At 40.8% G+C, this 20,705-nt stretch overlaps 2 protein-coding genes across 3 annotated transcripts in view; both read left to right on the top strand.

Moving 5' to 3' along the window:
- The first annotated feature begins 741 nt into the window (after positions 1 to 741).
- On the top strand, positions 742 to 3,165 carry LOC115159717 (V-type proton ATPase subunit G 1). Its single transcript, XM_029709722.1, has 3 exons — positions 742 to 940; positions 1,771 to 1,871; positions 2,058 to 3,165. The coding sequence occupies exons 1-3, from the start codon at positions 859 to 861 to the stop codon at positions 2,229 to 2,231; spliced, it is 357 nt and encodes a 118-aa protein (XP_029565582.1). The 5' UTR covers positions 742 to 858; the 3' UTR covers positions 2,232 to 3,165.
- An 847-nt stretch (positions 3,166 to 4,012) lies between these two features.
- LOC115159712 (high affinity copper uptake protein 1-like) overlaps positions 4,013 to 20,705 on the top strand; it is a 30,715-nt gene continuing 14,022 nt past the window's right edge. The window contains exon 1 of one of the 2 annotated variants that reach the window (XM_029709715.1): positions 4,013 to 4,194. The gene's annotated coding sequence lies outside the window, so the exon portion shown is untranslated. Of the gene's footprint in view, positions 4,195 to 14,469; positions 14,626 to 20,705 lie in introns of those variants that run through there. The other variant, XM_029709716.1, reaches the window with a different exon arrangement.

Here is a 20,705-nt window from a genome sequence, read left to right as displayed (position 1 = left end):
AAACGAGCAGGTCTGTGTTGCCAAGGGCTAAAATAGAACTCCTTTCTATTTCTGACGCTGATCGTGCTGCAAGTCCTGCCTCTCCCATCTCCTCATTGGTTTATAGAAGCAGGTACCCACGTGCCATCTCCTCATTGGTTATACCCACGTGGGCGATTGAAAGACGAAATGTTTTGGCAGTTGTCGTGGCAAAGATGAAAACGCTTGGAAGGAGGAGAGATGACTAGAAACTACTCGGTTGGCCGTTTTATGTGTGGATTAACTGTCGGAGTAGAATACATTATGCATTTCAGGTAAAATAACAACTCAATGTTTATATCCCAGGACAAATTAGCTAGCAACAGCAAGCTAGCAACTGCTGTAATACGGCACCGACGCAAATCGACCGCACCCCAATAATTACCCAATCATGTGATTTGAGCCTGACAACGATATCAAAGATTTTTCTAACCTAAAATAGTATATTTCAGTTAGGGGACGCCTCCTCTGAAGTGCGCGTGTGCACAAACTCAATTCAACCTTCCACGCCGTCTAAACATCGCAACTTTGGCAAAGTGTCAAGTCTAAAACTTATACGCTGTTCGTGACATTATAGTTTTGGGAGATAAGAGCGTCTGCTAAATGACTTAAATGTAAATGTAAAATAAAAATGTATTGGTCAGTTGTTTCATCGATGAGAAAATGTGCAGAATGTTGGCCCAGTTTCACCCTCTCACACTACACGCGACTGGACGTGTCAGGGCTACGCCTTCTGTCTGTGACGCGCTGTCAGCAGTAAATTCACCAAACTTCGCTGCAAACACAGAACAGCAGCTGGAGGAACCACATATTCTTGTCCGTCTCTCTCCGAACTAAACAATGGCAAGCCAGTCCCAGGGTATCCAGCAGCTTTTGCAAGCTGAAAAACGAGCTGCAGAAAAAGTAGCAGAAGCCCGCAAACGTAAGTTAAAATCTGCTGTCATTCAACGGCGTAGATAAACTAAGCTAGCTAACGTTAGCTTGATTAGTTAACATTTTTTTCTGGAAGGTAGCTAGTTAATGGCATAAGTAACATTTTAATTATAAACAGCTACTGTAATAAACCCCAGATTTGACAGCCAACATATATATTTATTCCTAACTGCAAAGTGTGAAGATGGCAAGGCCTTCAATCAAAGATGACTAGCTACCTAGCCAGCAGATCCGACCCGCTTGCTTACAGCTGCGCAATTAGGTTCGGAAAGACTTCCTGTATAAATTTAATGGCGTTTAAGACAACCGTGAACTCGTCAGTAATCTTCAGGTCGGAAAGTCGGGGCTTTAGAAAGAGGCCCGAGTTCCTTACTTGGAATTCCGAAGTTGGGTGACCATTCAAAACGATTTTGTTTCCCTGTAGGAGCTCGTTTAAAAAAAAGTTGCCTCTGTCTTAAAGGGAAAATTGACACATCTAAATGTATCCGTTACCCTTCAGTCTACTCCAACGGTTGGTTTCCCAGACCCCGATTAGGCCTACCTCTGGACTAAACACTTTAAATGGATATTCTCCACTGAACATGGTTTTTAGGCCCAGACTTAAAATCTATGCCTTGATTGTAGGCTACTTGCTTCTTTCCTCACAATTCTTTCACTAAGTCTCATTTCCCTATGAAACAATAGGATTTCACTTCCCATTTTGTCATGAAGCACACAACAAACTGTGTAGTTGGGAACTTGATTGAACGGGGAATTTAATCAATGTTTATTTCACTTACTAGGCCTAAGTGCAGATTTTTTTCCCTTCTGTTTGATCAGGTAAGAACCGTCGGCTGAAGCAGGCCAAGGAGGAAGCCCAGGCCGAGATTGAGCAGTACCGTATGCAGAGGGAGAAGGATTTTAAGACCAAGGAGGCTGCGGTGAGACACTGGGGGAAAGTTTTAATTTGCAAATGGGAAACATGAGTCATGTTTTCCTAGTCATAAGGCACTGTACTGTAGTTGGTAGCTAAATTGATAAGACCTTACCATATAATAACTTATTTAATACTTACTGTATGTTTGTCTTGTAAGGTGGCCTAAATCGGTCTTCCATTTCTCCATTAGGCTCTTGGATCCCATGGTAACTCTGCTGTAGAGGTGGACAAAGAGACCGTGGGCAAGATGGGTAGCATCCAGACCAGCTACCAGCAGAACCGGGAAGGGGTGCTGGGCAACCTGCTTAAGATGGTGTGTGACATCAAGCCAGAGATCCATGTCAATTACCGTTTTGCTGGTTAAACCCCCTCATCACAACCCCTTATTAAACTAAGGAGCACTGAGACACTCATTGCACTGCCATCAGTTGACACATGCTTCATTGACACATCTACTACACCCATGCATGGCACAAACCTCTTTGCCTGTCTGCTCACAACTTTAATGCTATACCCACAAGTTTATTTTCTCTATAAATATAATCAAGATGCTTATATGATTCAAATAGGTATACATTTGTCCAGTCAAATATAAAGCATATTCACTCTGTTGGTTAGTCCAAAGCAGGCAGAGGTTATTTTGGTCCTATGCAGTGTCTCTGTTTCCAATCTTCATTGCTTGTAGTATCAAGGTTTTTATGTAAAGGTTAATGTGTGTGTGTCTTGCTATGCAATTTTTATTAATATGGACATATTGTTCTTGTTTTATTTGTGGAGACCAAAATACAGTGCTTATTTCACTTAATGGACTGTTAGGCCTGAAAAAAAGATTGCTGTTTTGTTTGAATGTTTTCCTGTTGTCCCAATTTGAATATTCATTTCTATGAATATATTATCCTGTATAGTGGATGTTCCTCTGTTCACAAATATTGTGACTTTATTAAACTAATAGTGTTCTTGTAGTTTATTCTTGAGTGACTGAAGTCACCATATCCTGTTTTCCTAATTTATTTCCTAAATTCTACACCCCCAAGTGCCTTGTATGTAATTCAGCTAGACTGTTGGAACCAGCCTGATTGCTCTGTTCACTGAAATAGAATGGTGAATGCAGCAATAAGGCTGGTTCCATCAGACCAGACTTGTCCAGCAGCCCGATACTGGAACAGACCAAAGAAAGCAGAACAACTGCAGCCATGTCTGGGACTTCTGGATAAGACCTCATACATTGACAATCTTGATATTGCTGCCCCTGCTGAGTTTACATGCCTTTTGTGCTCAATAAAGTACTTCATAAACTACTACTTTTATCCTCCAGAGGTCACTACAACATCCCAATATGTACATGTAATCTCAACTGATTTAGGTAAAGAATGCTCGTTTCCTCAAACAATAGCTTGAGTACTTCAAATTATTCTCAATTTGATCATTTTTTTTATTTACCCTTTATTTAACTAGGCAAGTCTGTTAAGAACAATTTCTTATTTACAATGATGGCCTACCCAGCCAAACCCTAACCCGGAAGACGCTGGGCCAATTGTGCGCTGTCCTATGGGACTCCCAATCATGGCCGGTTGTGATACAGCCTGGAATCGAACCAGGGTCTGTAGTGACGCCTCTAGTACTTAGACGCAGTGCCTTAGACTGGGAGCCCCAACATTGAGTTTTAATTTACAGTATGCTTTAGATCATTAACATGTTATGTAGCTACAGGTAAGAGTTCACCTAGAAAATACACAAATTGAGAATATCTGTGAATGAAAACGTACATTTAGTTGTTTTTTGATGGTAACATGAAATGTCAAATACACAGATGTTATACGATGTTATGTAGGTTTATAACATGTCGACATCGTACGACATCGCGTCATCGTTCGGGCTGCCATGTGGCGGGGTTTGCACTAGTTACCACAGCCACAAAATCGTGAAAACAAAATATCACTTTTTGGTCTTAATTTAAGGTTAGTAATGTTAAGGTTAGGTTTAAAATCATATTTTAAGAAGATACATTGTGGAAATAGGCGGGGTTTATGACTTTGTGGCTGGGGTAACTAGTGACGACATTGTGACGGCGGAAATGCCTGCCCTGAACGGTCGTCTGATTGGCTACCATACGAAAACATGCGTGCTACGTCTACATTTTCCTGCCTTGTCAAAAGTCATCTTGCTGTGGTTGTTATATTTAAGTGTGACGTGTGCTGTCGGCGTTTTGCCAGTAGAGTAAACGTGAATCTGGACGTTCATTTGAAAGCTAATAGTTAATCATTCGGTTGTGAGTTATTAAGGCCAAAGAAAATCACGCTGGAACCGAGTTCACTATATGTTGTGAGGTAAGCGCGTGCATGCCCGGACTATCCTCTATCATTTTCTCGCTTGTGTTTGACCTCTGTATCAAGCTAGCTACGAGGCAAGCTAGAAGTCTATCAAGTACTGGAGTTAACTTGATAGCTAGCAAAATATTTTTGGGGTATCATGCAACTTCAGCCATCTCACAATTTAAACCAAATGTTCCATATGTTCGAAATAGCTATCCTGGCGATTGACATACCATTTTATCGAATGTATGATTTTCATGAAGTCAGTTATGGTTGAGGAACACTTGGATGTTGTATTCGCTAGTTGCAGTACACAAAACGCTACAGTACTTTGTTGCAAACGACTCCTTGATCTCTCCACTTCTAGGTTTCACGTGGCCCTTTTTCATTATGCTCTACCTATTCCGAAACAAGTAGCTAGGCTATCAAGACAGATCAAATTGTCATGCTTGTTAAATTGTCATCTTCAGCACAAGCTTAAAATATACTCAATATTTCAATGTGTATTCCCTGTTCCACAACTAGAACTTCAGGCTACAAATATGCAACAGTACGTTCTACTTTCTTACTTTTTTTAGGCTAATTCAATTGCAGCCTTTTCAGAGCGATGATGAAACATGTAACCAACTGTGTCACCTATAGGCTCAGTGCACTACAGTAGGATTCCTCTTTCGTTGCTTGTCAAGACCAATTCCATCTCTGAACACGACCCATTGGTTATCCCCTCTGTAACAGAGAAAAAAGTGGACATTTTAATGTGCCTACAGCCCAAAGGTGCCATGACCTATTGGTAATTATTTATGGCAGACCAAAAGTACAGTAAAAAAAGGTCAAGGCTGGACAACCAGAATAATATAGATTACATACATTTATCTCTCATAGTCGGTACTCACTGATTTTTTTTATTTTTTTATTGTGGGAAGTCTGCTTTTAAATTGCACTTGACAGCCACGGCAAACTCTGCCCCAATGCACACATCTATGGTCTTCAGAGACTGAGGCTCTTCATCAAGATCTGCCCTTCATCTTTTTGAATTCACTTTCTATTCGATTGCTCTGGAATAACAGAGTAACTCATAACTGGCTTTGTCATATTTTCATTTACTCTCAAATATGTGGATGGGAGGAATGTTTGAGTGGGGGAACAGTGCCCTATTGTCTCTGTGTATCAGGAGGACAGAGTGACAGTATCCAATGGGCCAGGCTGTCCTCTAGCTCTGTTGTAGTTGGCCCGCTTTCTCATTGGCATCACTCTGATGTGACTGAAACTTGTTTGCCTGGCAAGGCTTCTCATTCTCAACAACCGGTTTACTTTACGGACAGACCTATACTTAGGCTAGTTAATAAAGGCAGCAGGGGACAAGTATATTTGACTATGACTTAAATTCCCTCCGCCAGGCTTAACTGACTCCTTAGAAGGTGAAGTGGATTCTTAGTGATTGTTTTGATCTTGGTTATTGGTTGAAATCTGAACGTTTTATGTCCTGCAAACAAAAAAACCCATTGATCTGTTTCTGAAACTCGGCCTTTGCAGATTTCCCGAAACCAGCTGGGTCACACACAACCATTCTATTCCATGAATGGTCCTATATGAGATTCCTGCTATTTAGTGTACACAAAGCAGTGGAATGATAACACAAATGACAGGTACATTTTAAATAATGCTTAAACACTTCTTTTTATTTATTTATTTCACCTTTATTTAACCAGGTAGGCAAGTTGAGAACAAGTTCTCATTTACAATTGCGACCTGGCCAAGATAAAGCAAAGCAGTTCGACAACATACAAAAACACAGAGTTACACATGGAGTAAAACAACGTACAATTAATGATGCAGTAGAAAAAAATAAGACTATATACAATGTGAGCAAATGATGTGAGATAAGGGAGGTAAAGGCAAAAAAGGATGGAATGATGAGGGCGTGATCAGAATTTAATGGATAAAATCACGTTTGAATTGGCAACCTTTTGGTTATTGTACCTCAACCTGTATTATTCCACACTATCAGGCTTTAAAAGGTGGAATGTAGGCCTACATTGCCAATTTATTATTTTATCTAGCCTGTGTAGCAACTAGCTAGCTACCCTTTACTGTACTATATTTGCCTCAAGTAGTGGCTCTTGTGCATTCATTAGTAATGTCTTCTGAAGTCTGGCAATTATGCAGCATGTTGGGCAAAATGAGGTAAGTGGTGTACTGTTAGGCTTAGGTCTACTTGATTATGTGGGGTCATTGATGGTGATATCATACAGTGCAGTATTTTTGACCATATCTTATTGTTTTGATGATATCGCAATATTATTTTTGCATTAGTTTGCTGTACCTGCACCAAAACTAGTTTGTTACCATCTTCTTTTTAAATAGGTAGCACTTTTATTTCAGTGACTGATCAAAACATGGCTCTCTCTTGGCCCTCTGCAGCAAACATATGGTGTTTGGAACATCGAATCGCAATACATATACAATTGTGAGATTCGCAACATGTATCGTGAGCTCCCTGGCAATTCCCAGCCGTAGTACACACACTTGAGTAACTAGTAGTCTTCACTAAATAATTGAATTATCACATCTAACAACAATGTTTCAGTTTGTGCAGTCATAGAATGTTTTGTTGGTAATTGTCTCAATGTTAAGTTTGGTTCCTTACTTTTGTACTATGCGCTATTTACTGCACATTTCATAATTGCTTCAATCACTGTCATCTTTGGTGGGGATTGTTATGAGCCAGTTTTATAAGCTGACCTTTCATAAAAGGTGTATGTCGGCCTTGACACCTTTTACCTACTTTTAATTAATGTTTTTAAAAGCTGGAGGTGAGAATAATAAAAAGAATCCTCAGCAATCTACACAGAATACCCCATAATGACAAAGCGAAAATAGATTTTTAGACATGTTTGCGTATGTATTAAAAATAAAAGACAGAAATATCTTATTTACATAACCTGTCTTTTTACGCTGCTGCTACTCTCTGTTTATCATATATGCATAGTCACTTTAACTATACATTCATGTACATACTACCTCAGTTGGGCCGACCAACCAGTGCTCCCGCACATTGGCTAACCGGGCTATATGCATTGTCCCACCCACCACCTGCCAACCCCTCTTTTATGCTACTGCTACTCTCTGTTAATCATATATGCATAGTCCCTTTAACCATATCTACATGTACATACTACCTCAATCAGCCTGACTAACCGGTGTCTGTATATAGCCTTGCTACTGTATATAGCCTGTCTTTTTACTGTTGTTTTTTTTCTTTACCTACCTATTATTCACCTAATACCTTTTTTGCACTATTGATTAGAGCCTGTAAGTAAGCATTTCACTGTAAGGTCTACACCTGTTGTATTCGGCGCATGTGACACTTTGATTTATTCAGACCCTTTGCTATGAGACTCAATTGAGCTCAGGTGTGTCCTGTTTCCATTGAGTGATTTCAACAACTTGATTGGAGTCTACCTGTGGTAAATTCAATTGATTGGACATGATTTAGAAAGGCAAACACCTGTCTGTATAAGGTGTTTGTGCATGTCAGTTGACAGTGCATGTCAGTTGACAGTGCATGTCAGTTGACAGTGCATGTCAGTTGACAGTGCATGTCAGTTGACAGTGCATGTCAGTGCAAAAACCAGGCAATGAGGTCGAAGGAATTGTCCGTAGAGCTCCGAGACAAGATTGTGTCGAGGCACAGATCTGGGGAAGGGTACCAAAAAATGTCTGCAGCATTGAAGGTCCCCAAGAACAGTGGCCTCCATCATTCTTAAATGGAAGAAGTTTTGAACCACCAAGACTCTTCCTAGAGCAGGCCACCTGGCCAAACTGAGCAATTGGGGGAGAAGGGCCTTTGGTCAGGGAGGTGATCAAGAACCCGATGGTCAGTCTGACAGAGCTCCAGAGTTCCTCTTTGGAGATGGGAGAACCTTCCAGAAGGACAACCATCTCTGCAGCACTCCTCCAAACAGGCCTTTATGGTAGAGTGCCCAGACGAAAGCCACTCCTCAGTAAAAGGCACATGACAGCCCGCTTGGATTGCCAAAAAGCATGTAATGACTCTCAGATCATGAGAAACCAGATTCTCTGGTCTGATGAAACCAAGACTGAACGCTTTGGCCTGAATGCCAAGCGTCACATCTGGAGGAAACCTGGCACCATCCCTACGGTGAAGCGTGGTGGCAGCATCATGCTGTGGGGGTGTCTTTTTCAGTGGTAGGGACTGAGAAACCAGTCAGGATTAAGGGAAAGATGAACAGAGAAAAGTACAGAGAGATCCTTGATGAAAACCTGCTCCAGAGCGCTCAGAACTTCAGACTGGGGCAAAGGTTCACCTTCCAACAGGACAAAGACCCTAAGCACACAGCCAAGACAACACAGGACTGGCTTCAGGACAAGTCTCTGAATGTCCTTGAGTGGCCCGGCCAGAGCCCGGACTTGAACCCGATCGAACATCTCTGGAGAGACCTGAAAATAGCTGTGCAGTGACGCTTCCCATCCATCTTGACAGAGCTTGAGACGATCAGCAGAGAAGAATGGAAGAAACTCTCCAAATACAGGTGTGCCAAGCTTGTAGCTTCATACCAAATAAGACTCGAGGCTGTAATTGCTGCCACCGATGCTTCAACAAAGTACTGAGCAAAGGGTCTGAATACTTATGTAAGTGTGATATTTCAGTTTTTTTTCTATTTAATACATTTGCAAAAATTACAATCTGTTTATGGTTTGTTTTACATAGGGTACTGTGTGTAAATTGATGAGCTTTATTTTTTTAAATACATTTTAGAATAAGGCTGTAACGTAACAAAATATGGAAAGAATTCAAGCGATCTGAGTACTTTCCGAATACACTGTACATGCAATATTCCCTCAATGTTTTGTCACTGAGCAAATTTCAGGTCTGAGCGCAAACTTCAATAAGCTATTTTGCCAATAGGCACTGCACTTGACACATTTATGAAATTGCTTATTCCAGTTGCTAATAAGCATGTACCCATTAAAACCTTTTAGGGCACGGATCCTGCTATCGGGATCAAAATCGACAACATCCGGTGAAGCTGGAGCGCGCCAAATTCAAATGACAAAAATGTAATATTAAGCATTCATTAACATACAAGTGTCTTACATCATTTAAAAGCTTAACTTCTTGTTAATCCAACCGCATTATCAGATTTCAAAAAGGCTTTATTGCGAAAGCATACCATGCGATTATCTGAGGACAGCGCCCCACATCAAAATACTTTTTCAAACCAGCACAGGCGTCACAAAATCCAAAATGGCGTTAAAATAAATCACTTACCTTTAAAGATCGTCCTCTGTTTGCAATCCCAAGGGTCCCAGCTACACAATGAATGGTTGTTTTGTTCAATAAAGTCCTTTATATCCCAAAAATGTCTGTTTATTTGGTGCGCTTGATTCAGTAATCCACTCGTTCAACATGCGTACAAAAGAATCCAAAAAGTTACCAGTAAAGTTCGTCCAAACAAGTCAAACGATGTTTCTAATTAATCCTCAGGTACTCTAATATCTAAATAAACAATCAAATTTAAGACGGAAAATAGTATGTTCAATAGGGAAGATAAATAACGAAGAGCGCGCACCTCAATCACGTGCGCAACAAGACTACTTTTCTAATTAGAGACACCTTGGGAAAAACTACAACTACTCGTTCATTTTTCGAAAAACAAGCCTGAAACCCTTTATAAAGACTGACATCTAGTGGAAGCCATAGGAACTGCAATCTGGGAGCTATTTATTTGTATATCCCACAGACTAGCATTGTAATGGCCTGTGACCTCAAAAAAAAAAAAATTATAATACAATTTAAAAAAATCCAGATGGATTTTCCTCGGGTTTTCGCCTGCCATATCAGTTCTGTTATACTCAGACATTATTTTAGCAGTTTTAGAAACTTTAGTGTTTTCCATCAAAGTTGAGTGAAGTTCAATCTTGTGCTTCTCTGCGCGGGCTGATATTTTTTCTGCGAGGCAGTCCCGGGGGAGCTTAGAGGGAACATTGATCACATGTATTCTTCGCTGCAAGTTTTAGTCTCCACATCTTACCACAAGGCAAGTGTTCATGCTTTATCTTTGACTTAACTGTCTCAGAGTTTGGGCGCCATAAAGTCTAGACATCAGGAAACATCAGAGAGGGCACCTCCACATCGACAGGACCACAGTGGAGAAGGTGGAAAGTAATTAATTTAAATATTTTTTTTAAGTTCCTCGGCGTACACATCACTGATATACTGAAATGGTCCACCCACACAGACAGTGTGGTGAAGGTGCAACCTCAGGAGGCTGAAGAAATTTGGCTTGGCACCTAAAACCCTCACACACTTTTACAGATGCACAATTGAGAGCATCCTGTCGTGCTGTATCACCGCCTGGTACAGCAACTGCTCCGCCCACAACGGTAAGGCTCTCCAGAGGGTGGTGCGGTCTGCCCAATGCATCACCGGGGGCAAACTACCTGCCATCCAGGACACCTACACCACCCGATGTCACAGGAAGGCCAAAAAGATCATCAAGGCCAACAACCACCTGAAACACTGCCTGTTCACCCCGCTATCATCCAGAAGGTGAGGTCAGGACAGGTGCATCAAAGCTGGGACCGAGAAACGGAAGCTATTTTTCAGTCTCAAGGCCATCAGCCTGTTAAACAGCCATCACGATCACATTAGAGGCTGCTGCCTATATACATAGACTTTAAATCACTGACCACTTTAATAAATGGCGCACTAGTGATGCACCGATATGATATTTTCGGCCGATACAGATATCCATTATTTTCCCTTCCAAAATACACGGTATTTAAAATTTTAGGGGCCTTTTTAAGCATTCTAGTACAGTTAAACAGGTAACACACATGGACGCAGTGGTCTAAGGCACTGCATCTCGGGGGTAAGAGTCATCACTATAGTCTCTGGTTCGAATCCAGGCTCTATCACATCCGGCGATGATTGGGAGTCCCATAGGGTGGCGCACAATTGGCCCAGCATCGTCCGGGGTATGCCATCATTGTAAATAAGAATTTGTTCTTAACTGACTTGCCTAGTTAAATAAAGGATACACAAACCACACTGACCAAAAAAATATTTAGTTGGCATTTACATATGTCCCCATTAACAGTAAAACATAATCAAAACCTATTTCTTTCACTTGCTGTTTCGTTTTTCATTTCTTCAGTTTCATTCTCAACCAGGATTTCTATGGAAGGTCGTTTGGGTCTTTCCGTGTCAAAAAGAAATCTGAATATAACTGCACGTCACATAATAATTTAACACGTTCATACATTTTTTTGTGTAGTTATTACGCATTGATTACACTCACTCGTATTTCATGTCACAACGATTAATCGATACGTATGCTATGATGCTGGTAAAGTTGTCTCGCACACCTACAGTGCTGGTCATAAAAAAGCTAGCTATCTCATGGATGCAATCAATGTTCTCCCCAAAAACATAGTCGGTTTGCTATCTGTTTCAGTAGCTATTGTTAGCTAGCTAACTATATAGCTAGGTGTCATCTAAAACAACCCTAATTTATAAGACAGTTTTTATTTGAATAATGGTGGTCGGACCCATCTATGTGAAGCTAGCCACAATAAGGATTAGCCACAATAGTGGACTTTGCGGTTAGCCTTCAAAATAAATGTATGGCATAATTCTGCAATTTGTATTCATTTGCATTACTGTCAATGACGTACTTTTATTTTGAAGGCTAACCGTAAATTCCACTGTTGTGCCTAGTCCTTATTGTGGCTGGCTTCACAACACACAACCCGGTGCGATCGAGCCTCACTAGCCAGATGAAGCTAGCTGGCAGCTTATAACATTAGCTTTGGGCAACAGGGTTAATTAGCTGGCTAGCTATTTATTTTAATGAACTGAAGTTCAATTTCAATAGGTGAACAACAAGTGGCAACCTAGCTAATACTTACTCACAAGGATTCCTATATCATTGCTAAGAATAATGAAAATGAATGCAGTTTTACTGGTCATTGTTTTCAGGCTGGTTGTATTGGTGCTAGCTAGGTACCAAGCTAAATCTTAACTACCCCAGAAGTTGCGGTCGAACAAATTATGCTTTATTACCAATGCGGTATTGTAAACGCATCATTCGTGGCCGGCGTTTGCTTGTTTGTAGACTTTTGTACAGCTTTCAAAAAAATACATATATTTCACCTTTATTTAACAAGGTAGGCCAGTTGAGAACAAGTTCTCATTTACAACTGCGACCTGGCCAAGATAAAGCAAAGCAGTGTGACAAAAACAACAGTTACACATGGGATAAACAAACGTACAGTCAATAACACAATAGAGAATCTGTATACAGTGTGTGCAAATGAAGTAAGGAGGTAAGGCAATAAATAGGCCATAGTGGCAAAGTAATTACTAGTTAGCAATTAACACTGGAGTGATAGATGTGCAAGTATAAATCCTGGTGTGCAAAAGAGCAGGCAAAAACAAATATGGGGATGACGTAGTTAGTTGGTTGGATGGGCTATTTACAGATGAGCTGTGTACAGCTGTAGCGATCGGTAAGCTGCTCTGACAGCCGATGCTTAAAGTTAGTGAGGGAGCTGTAAGTCTCCACCTTCAGCGATTTTTGCAATTCGTTTCAGTCATTGGCAGCAGAGAACTGGAAGGAAAGGTGGCCAAACAAGATGTTGGCTTTGGATGACCACTGAAATATACCTGCTGGAGCATGTGCTACGGGTGGGTGCTGCTATGGTGACCAGTGAGCTGAGATAAGGCGGAGCTTTACCTAGCAAAGACTTATAGGTGACCTGGAGCCAGTGGGTTTGGCGACGAATATGTAGCGAGGACCAGCCAACGAGAGCATACAGGTCACAATGGTGGGTAGTATATGGGGCTTTGGTGACAAAACGGATGGCACTGTGATGGACTGCATCCAATTTGCTGAGTAGAGGTTATTTTGTTGGAGGCTATTTTGTAAATGACATCACCAAAGTCAAGGATTTGACAGTGCTACTGTATCTTTTTTGACACGTAAAGACCCAAACGGCATTCCATAGTATGTATGTCGTGAAGCTATTACTGTCTAACTCCGGTAGGGCAACATCTGAAAAATAGCGCACTTGGTAGTGTGTACCGGTGCTCAACCAGTCGGCGAAAAGCCAACATCACCCCTGACAGAGAGCGGTTGATTGTCTTGGCTTTAATGGATTTCGCCTTTGAGTTGTTTCGCTGAAATGTTCTTACTCTTTCAAATGACTGCTCGACTTGTTGACTGCTCGATCCAAACAGCAGACATTGTGGGCTAGGTTAGGAATGCTGTGTTGCATGTGTAGCGCAACATTTTACGTGGTGTCATTGCGTCATGTACCTACGTTATATAGGTAAGCATGGCAGCTTTGACGGCAGTTTTTAACATCAGCATTTAACTAGACATCGGGCCAATACTGATCTTGGCATTTTTAGCGAATGTCGGCCGATTTTTATATCGTGCATCCCTACTAGTCACTTTAATAATTTTTACATATCTTGCATTACTCATCTCATATGTGTATATACTATTCTACTGTATCTTAGTCTATGCCGCTCTGACATTGCTCGTCCATATATTTATATATTCTTAATTCTATTCCTTTACCTAGATGTGTGTGTATTAGGTACATGTTGTGAAATTGTTCTACATTACTTGTTAGATAGTATTGTACTGTCAGAGCTAGAGAAACAAGCATTTCGCTACACCCGCAATAACATCTGCTAAACATGCGTATGTGACCAATAACATTTGATTAACAATTCCCTTGTACAGGGACCCAAGCACAAGAAATGGCAATATTAGTTGTTTTATGCATCAGCATTCAGTTTATGATCAATTATTTTGATCAGGAAAGTTTTTTTTGTTTAACAGTCTAAGTGATGTGGATTGACCACACTGACTGTTTGTCTGGTTAAAGGACGGTTTTAGACAAAGGTGTAATGGTTCCTCACTCAAAGATGTCCCATAAAGTTTACTTCATTTTTCTTCACTGCATTAGGGATAGCGTAAACAGCCGTTTCGGTTTATGAAAAGATTGTTGGAGCAGTAAACAAATAAGTGACTGGACATCCCATTATTTCTTCAGTTGGCTGTTTTGTCCAGCACACATGTTTTGGATGTGTTTTTAAAGGGGCAATCCGCAGTTGCTACATTCATTTTTGGGGAGGGGGGGAAACCGTGTTATTGGCTGGATCAAAGGAAATGAGGCAGAATGGTCACATGAGGCGGACAGTCATGAGAAGGCAGATTAGTGCACTTCGGCATGACGCATTCACTTTCCCACTCTCACACATTCACTCTCTCCAGCAGGCGAGCACACTCAGGATCAGACTACACACCTGTACACATTGATGGGTTGCATGAACACTCGCACACATTGACAAGTATCTTGTCATTGATTTGGCTGTAACAGAAGTTCTGCATGTGGTGAGACATTTGGGTAAGTTTTAAAAGTTAGATTTTAACTGGAATAAAACAATATTACATATCAATTATCGAATCAAGAATGTTTAGGCCACCATTTTAATAATGTACATTTCCTTGTTGTATGAAATGTACTTAAGCTGTCTTTACTTTGCATGCGCCAATGCATCTTTTTGGTTGTTCTGGAAAAAAGCATCGACTCTACTTTGTTTTCTGCTTTATGTTTAGCTCAACTGAGTGGGCTAATATGAAGGGATTAGGCTAATTAACTATTACCCATTGTACTTTTGACTGACTGAGAGCAGTCTTTTGTAATTTGAGTCATATCTACATGAATGATGAAAATCATTCTTTGTTGTAACTATCTTCCAGCATTGTGTAGCCTACTTCAGTTTCCACTCGGGTTCAAAACTATTTACTTTGGTTAAAGATCAGAGTTCTTAGGTTTATGATTCCAAGGACTTGCAGGAACATTTCACAATGGCTTTTATAACCTCATGTGGAGTGTGATTATATTCAGTTCTTTGAACTCTGAGACAAGTGCTGTGTAACACGACTTTAGACTTCTTGTCTTGCTTTAAAGGGCACAATGGTCTTCGCTTTGGACTTTTCAGCAACTGATAAGAATTTAAGGTTCACATTGACTTTGATGGAATGTTTATTTCTAAACCTAAGAAGACTTACATGTTGGACTTAACGCGAAGAGAGACACCACCCATTATGAATAGCCTGTCTTTATAACACTGTTTTTGAGTATTAAGGTCAATTTCGTTGTGTACTTGGTCATAATGTCTACCTGAGTCTGGACTGTTTGTTTTGGTGAGGATTAGGCCCATATGTTCAAAGGGCTAACTTCTCACTGAGTCTAGCAGAGCTGAGTAGAAAAATATGAGGTAACAGATGTCTTGACTGGCAGGGTAATTGATGTGATTTTGGGTCTTTTCATTTTGATTCTCGATGTCTGTTTTCCTTGTTCCCGGATGTCATTGGTTTCTGCCTCGGGGTGTCCCAGACATTTGGTATAACATGTTTTTCTCTAATTTAATAACATTAATGTCCGTTAAGTGGGCATTTATTAGGTTATAAAGGCAGTTTTCTACGGGTGTGGCCTCTGGTTGTTTGGCCATTAAATTAGTAATGGTCCTGGTAGAGCTCTCGAGTCAAGTAGCAAATTTTTCCACCTCGATTGATTTGCCCACTCATGTAGGGAGTGAAGGTGCTTTCAAGGTGCCATGGCTAGTAGACGTGGATGACTCTGGAACTGTGTATGAAATAGTCTTGGCACACAGTGGCCCAAACTGGCTTCACAGTTCTTGGGACCATGTGGTTATGTTTGTAGCCTAAAATGTGCTTTCCTCAATTTAGGTACATTTCACATCCAAACACAACTATAATTAGCCTAACTACCAGGAATTGCATTATCAATATCTAGATTACAAAATGGCAAAGCTGCAATTGTTATCTTGGCCTAGAAATGTTCATAGTCTGAATACTGTGTTTCTTTTTGCACATCCTTAATGTCCAAGGAAATGGTTTCAACCAGCATTTACAATAGACCCCAGCCAGCGTTCTCCACCAGTGGGTTCAGTACAATAGGTTGAGGGGTTCATAGTGATTGTGAGATGTTTTAACCATCTCTCCAAAGTAATAACACTAGGCACTTTTGATAATTTGACTGACTCGTTTAATTATGGTGTTAACTTTTTAATCAGTGCTAACCCAGGAGCATTAGAGAGGATCTGGGGCTTGTCCTGGTGCCAAGCCCAGGACCAGGCTACTCCAAGTCTGAGTGGTTACCCACTTTATCCCTCTTCAAGCTCACAGAGTCAAACACAGACCTGGACCTCAGCTTCAAACATGAATCTTTGCAACATTTTTGGCACAGCCCAATACCTAGGCCTATTTGGGCGATTCCGTGGGAAGGTTAACCTGAGCATGCCCAAATAAAGTTAAGAATTTCCAAATGAGGTCTATATGTTAGTTCTAGCTTTATTTGAAAAGTAGGAAAGTGCATGAATTTTGGCCAATTCAGAGTAGGAGGGCAAGACTCAAAGGCTTTTCAGTCAATCATGTGACCAACCACCTTGTTTTGGTCCTATGTGGAAACATTTGAAATTGTGTTTTTTACATTGGATTAAAGTAGAGACTCAGAACAAGAATATGGTATCATACACTACAGTTGAGGAACAAGGGGGAAAGTAATGCTGCTTTGAAAGTTGATGAACTTGTAACACCACTTGAGAAAATGGTCTGTAGATGTTTTGGTACACCTACTGGAGAGCTCTGCTTTGTCTACACCGGCTATTCCCAAACTGGGGTACGCGCAATGCCGTCGGGGTACCCAAATAAAAATGTGACTCACATTTTCAAACTTTTTTTTTTTTTAGATTTTCCAACGGGGCTATACATTTGGGTGAGGTTTTTTCTCGCCTGAGTAGCCTCGTTTCACTGCCAAAAATAAAATTAACCTCTCTGGCGCATGTGGGACGAATTCGTCCCACCTACGTAACAGCCACTTCAATCCAGTGGCGCGATTTTTGAATCGTTTGAAATACTATTACTTCAATTTCTCAAACATATGACTATTTTACAGCTATTTAAAGACAAGAATCTCGTTAATCTAACCACACTGTCCGATTTCAAAAAGGCTTTACAACGAAAGCAAAACATTAGATTATGTCAGGAGAGTGCCCAGCCAGAAATAATCAGACACCCATTTTTCAAGCTAGCATATCATGTCACATAAACCCAAACCACAGCTAAATGCAGCACTAACCTTTTATGATCTTCATCAGATGACACACCTAGGACATTATGTTATACAATACATGCATGTCTGTTCAATCAAGTTCATATTTATATCAAAAACCAGATTTTTACATTAGCATGTGACGTTCAGAAAAAGCATACCCCCCGCAAACTTCCTGGGAATTTACTAACAGTTTGCTAAATTACTCACGATAAACGTTCACAAAAAGCATAACAATTATTTTAAGAATTATAGATACAGAACTCCTCTATGCACTCGATATGTCCGATTTTAAAATAGCTTTTCGGATTAAGCACATTTTGCAATATTCTAAGTACATAGCCCGGCATCACAGGGCTAGCTATTTAGACACCCACCCAGTTCAGCCTTCACCAAAATCACATTTCCTATAAGAAAAATGTTCTTACCTTTCTTGTTCTTCGTCAGAATACACTGCCAGGACTTCTACTTCAATAACAAATGTAGGTTTGGTCCCAAATAATCCATCGTTAGATCCAAACAGCGACGTTTTGTTCGTGAGTTCTAGACACTATCAGAATGCTACATCACGGTCTCGCGCATGGCGTGACAAAAAATGTCTAAATATTCCATTACCGTACTTCGAAGCATGTCAACCGCTGTTTAAAACCAATTTTTATGCCATTTATCTCGTAGAAAAGCGATAATATTCCGACCGGGAATCTGCAATGAGCCTAAACAGCCGAATTAAATTTCTCCACGGGGGCGAATCGTGCACGCGCCTCATTCAATGGTCCTCTGATCGGCCACTTACCAAAGGCGATAATTTGTTTCAGCCAGAGGCCGCCTCGTCAACCTTCAGGTATTTCGCGGGTTCTGAGAGCCTATTGGAGCCCTAGGAATTGTCACGTTACAGCTAAGATCCTTACTTTTCAATAAACAGATGCAAGACGCACGACTCCTTGTCAGACAGGCCACTTCCTGCATGAAACCTTGTCAGGTTTTTGCCTGCCATAGGAGTTCTGTTATACTCAGACACCATTCAAACAGTTTTAGAAACTTTAGGGTGTTTTCTATCCAAACCTGAACAATAATATGCATATTCTAGCTTCTGAGTTGGTTCTCAATACTGCCCCCTAGCCCAAACAGGTTAAACCGTCTAGTGTTCAGCGAAATAACACGATGTCAAATAATTAACATCAAATCACATTAACCGTTACTCTCTCGTGGGAATTCCACTAACTGTCCGGAGAGCTCCAACTTCTTAATCATAGCCTCAATTTTGTCCCGCACATTGAATATAGTTGCAGAGAGTCCCTGTAATCCTAGATTCAGATCATTCAGGCGAGGAAAAAATAATCACCCAGATAGGCCAGTCGTGTGAGAAACTCGTCATCATGCAAGCGGTCAGACGAGTTAAAATTGTAGCCAATCGTAGCTGCTGCTCATTACTTTTTCTCCGAACATGGATAAATGGTTAAAAAAAGTAAGGCCCGTATCCATAGACATACCAGCTCTACTGGTAGTACTGCACCTGTCAACGACACAAGTTGTTCTGCTTCCACGAGCACATCCAATGCTAGCATCAGTAATTCTACATTTGTTGCTAGCCCAGCTAGCATGGACACTGACAGTTGTAAATCTGATGCAGCCAAAGAGCTACTGCCCCATTACCCAGGAAAGCACCGAATAACAGACGGGGACGTTGGACCATCGAAGAGGCGCAAATATGATGAGAAATACATTGATTTGGGGTTCACCTATATTGGGAGTAGTGCCTTTACTCAGCCACAGTGTGTTATATGTGCAAAAGTACTATCTCACAACTCGATGAAACCTTAACTCTTGCGCAGACATTTAGAAACTAAACATGCCAATTTGAGTGAGAATTAGGATGACTTTTGAGTAGTAAGACATGTCTAAAAGCAAGTGGCTAGGACAGGCAAGCCCCATACTATTGTGGAGGACTTAATTCTTCCTGCTGCCGTGGATATGGCTGGGACAATGCTGGGGGGGGGGGGCAAAAAACTATACAGGCAATTTCTTCATCAAACACTGTTTCACGACGCATCAGTGACATGGCAGGAGATGTTTTGAAACAATTACTGCTTTGCATACAAGCCAGTGAATTCTATGCGTTACAGCTGACGTGGCGCGCCTGCCACAGCTCCTGGTATATGTCCGTTACGTTTATGGGGGGTCAAGTAAGGAAGAAATCCTCTTCTGGAAACCAGGACAACGGGAGAGGATATTTTTTAAGTACTGGACAGCTTTGTGACATCAAATGGACTTTGGTGGTCAAGATGTGTTGGTATCTGTACTGATGGAGCAAAAGCTATGACAGGGAGACATAGTAGAGTGGTAATGTGCATGCAAACAGTTGCTCCTGACGCCTCTTGGGTACACTGCAGCATCCACCGAGAAGCTCTTGGTGCCAAGGGAATGCCTGACAGCTTGAAAGATGTTTTGGACACTACAGTGAAAATGGTTCACTTTGTTAACTTCTGGGGTATGTGGGACGCTAACACACTATTCAATAGCCAGTGAAATAGCAGGGCGGCAAATTCAAAACAACAATCTCAAATTTCTCAAACATACAACTATTATATCCCATTTTAAAGATGCACTTCTCGTTAATCCAACCACATTGTCAAATTTCAAAAAGGCTTTATGGCGAAAGCTTAACATTAGATTATGTTATGACGGCGCCGAGACAAGAAAAACCACACAGCCATTTTCCAAGCGAGGAGAGGCGTCACAAAAACCAGAAATGCAGCTAAAATGAATCACTAACCTTTGATCTTCATCAGATGGAACTCATAGGACTTCATGTTACACAATACATGTATATTTTGCTCGATAAAGTTCATATTTATATCCAGAAACCCCATTTTACATTGGCGTGTTATGTTCAGAAATGTTTTGCCTCCCAAAACTTCCGGTGAATGAGCACATCAATTTACAGAAATACTCATCATAAACGTTGATAAAATATTCAACAGTTATTCAAAGAATTATAGATACACTTCTCCTTAATGCAACCGCTGTGTCAGATTTCAAAAAAGCTTTACGGTGAAAGCAAATTCTGCAATAATCTGAGTACAGCGCTCAGATATCAAAACAAGCCATACAGATACCCGCCATTTTGGAGTCAACAGAAATGACAAAACTTAAATTATAAATATTCACTTACCTTTGATCTTCATCAGAATGCACTCCCAGGAATCCCAGTTCCACAAATGTTGTTTTTTGTTCAATAAAGTCCATAATTTGGCCAAATACCTCATTTTTGTTTGCGTTTAGTCCACTACTACAAATGCAGGAAGCGTGCGCAGTGTCACGATGAAAAGTCAAAGTTCTATTTACGT

This window comes from Salmo trutta, chromosome 23 (genome assembly GCF_901001165.1).
Source record: "Salmo trutta chromosome 23, fSalTru1.1, whole genome shotgun sequence".
In the NCBI taxonomy this organism is placed as follows: Eukaryota; Metazoa; Chordata; class Actinopteri; order Salmoniformes; family Salmonidae; genus Salmo; species Salmo trutta.
The sequence above is the reverse complement of the archived record's forward strand: the minus strand, read 5'-3'. Positions and strand labels throughout refer to the sequence as shown.

Excerpts from the sequence above, each read along its gene's own strand:
- LOC115159717 (XM_029709722.1), top strand. The coding sequence starts at position 859 with ATGGCAAGCCAGTCCCAGGGTATCCAGCAGCTTTTGCAAGCTGAAAAA. Across the intron at positions 941-1,770 it reads AGTAGCAGAAGCCCGCAAAC|GTAAGAACCGTCGGCTGAAG; the intron begins GTAAGTTAAAAT and ends CTGTTTGATCAG. Across the intron at positions 1,872-2,057 it reads TTAAGACCAAGGAGGCTGCG|GCTCTTGGATCCCATGGTAA; the intron begins GTGAGACACTGG and ends TTTCTCCATTAG.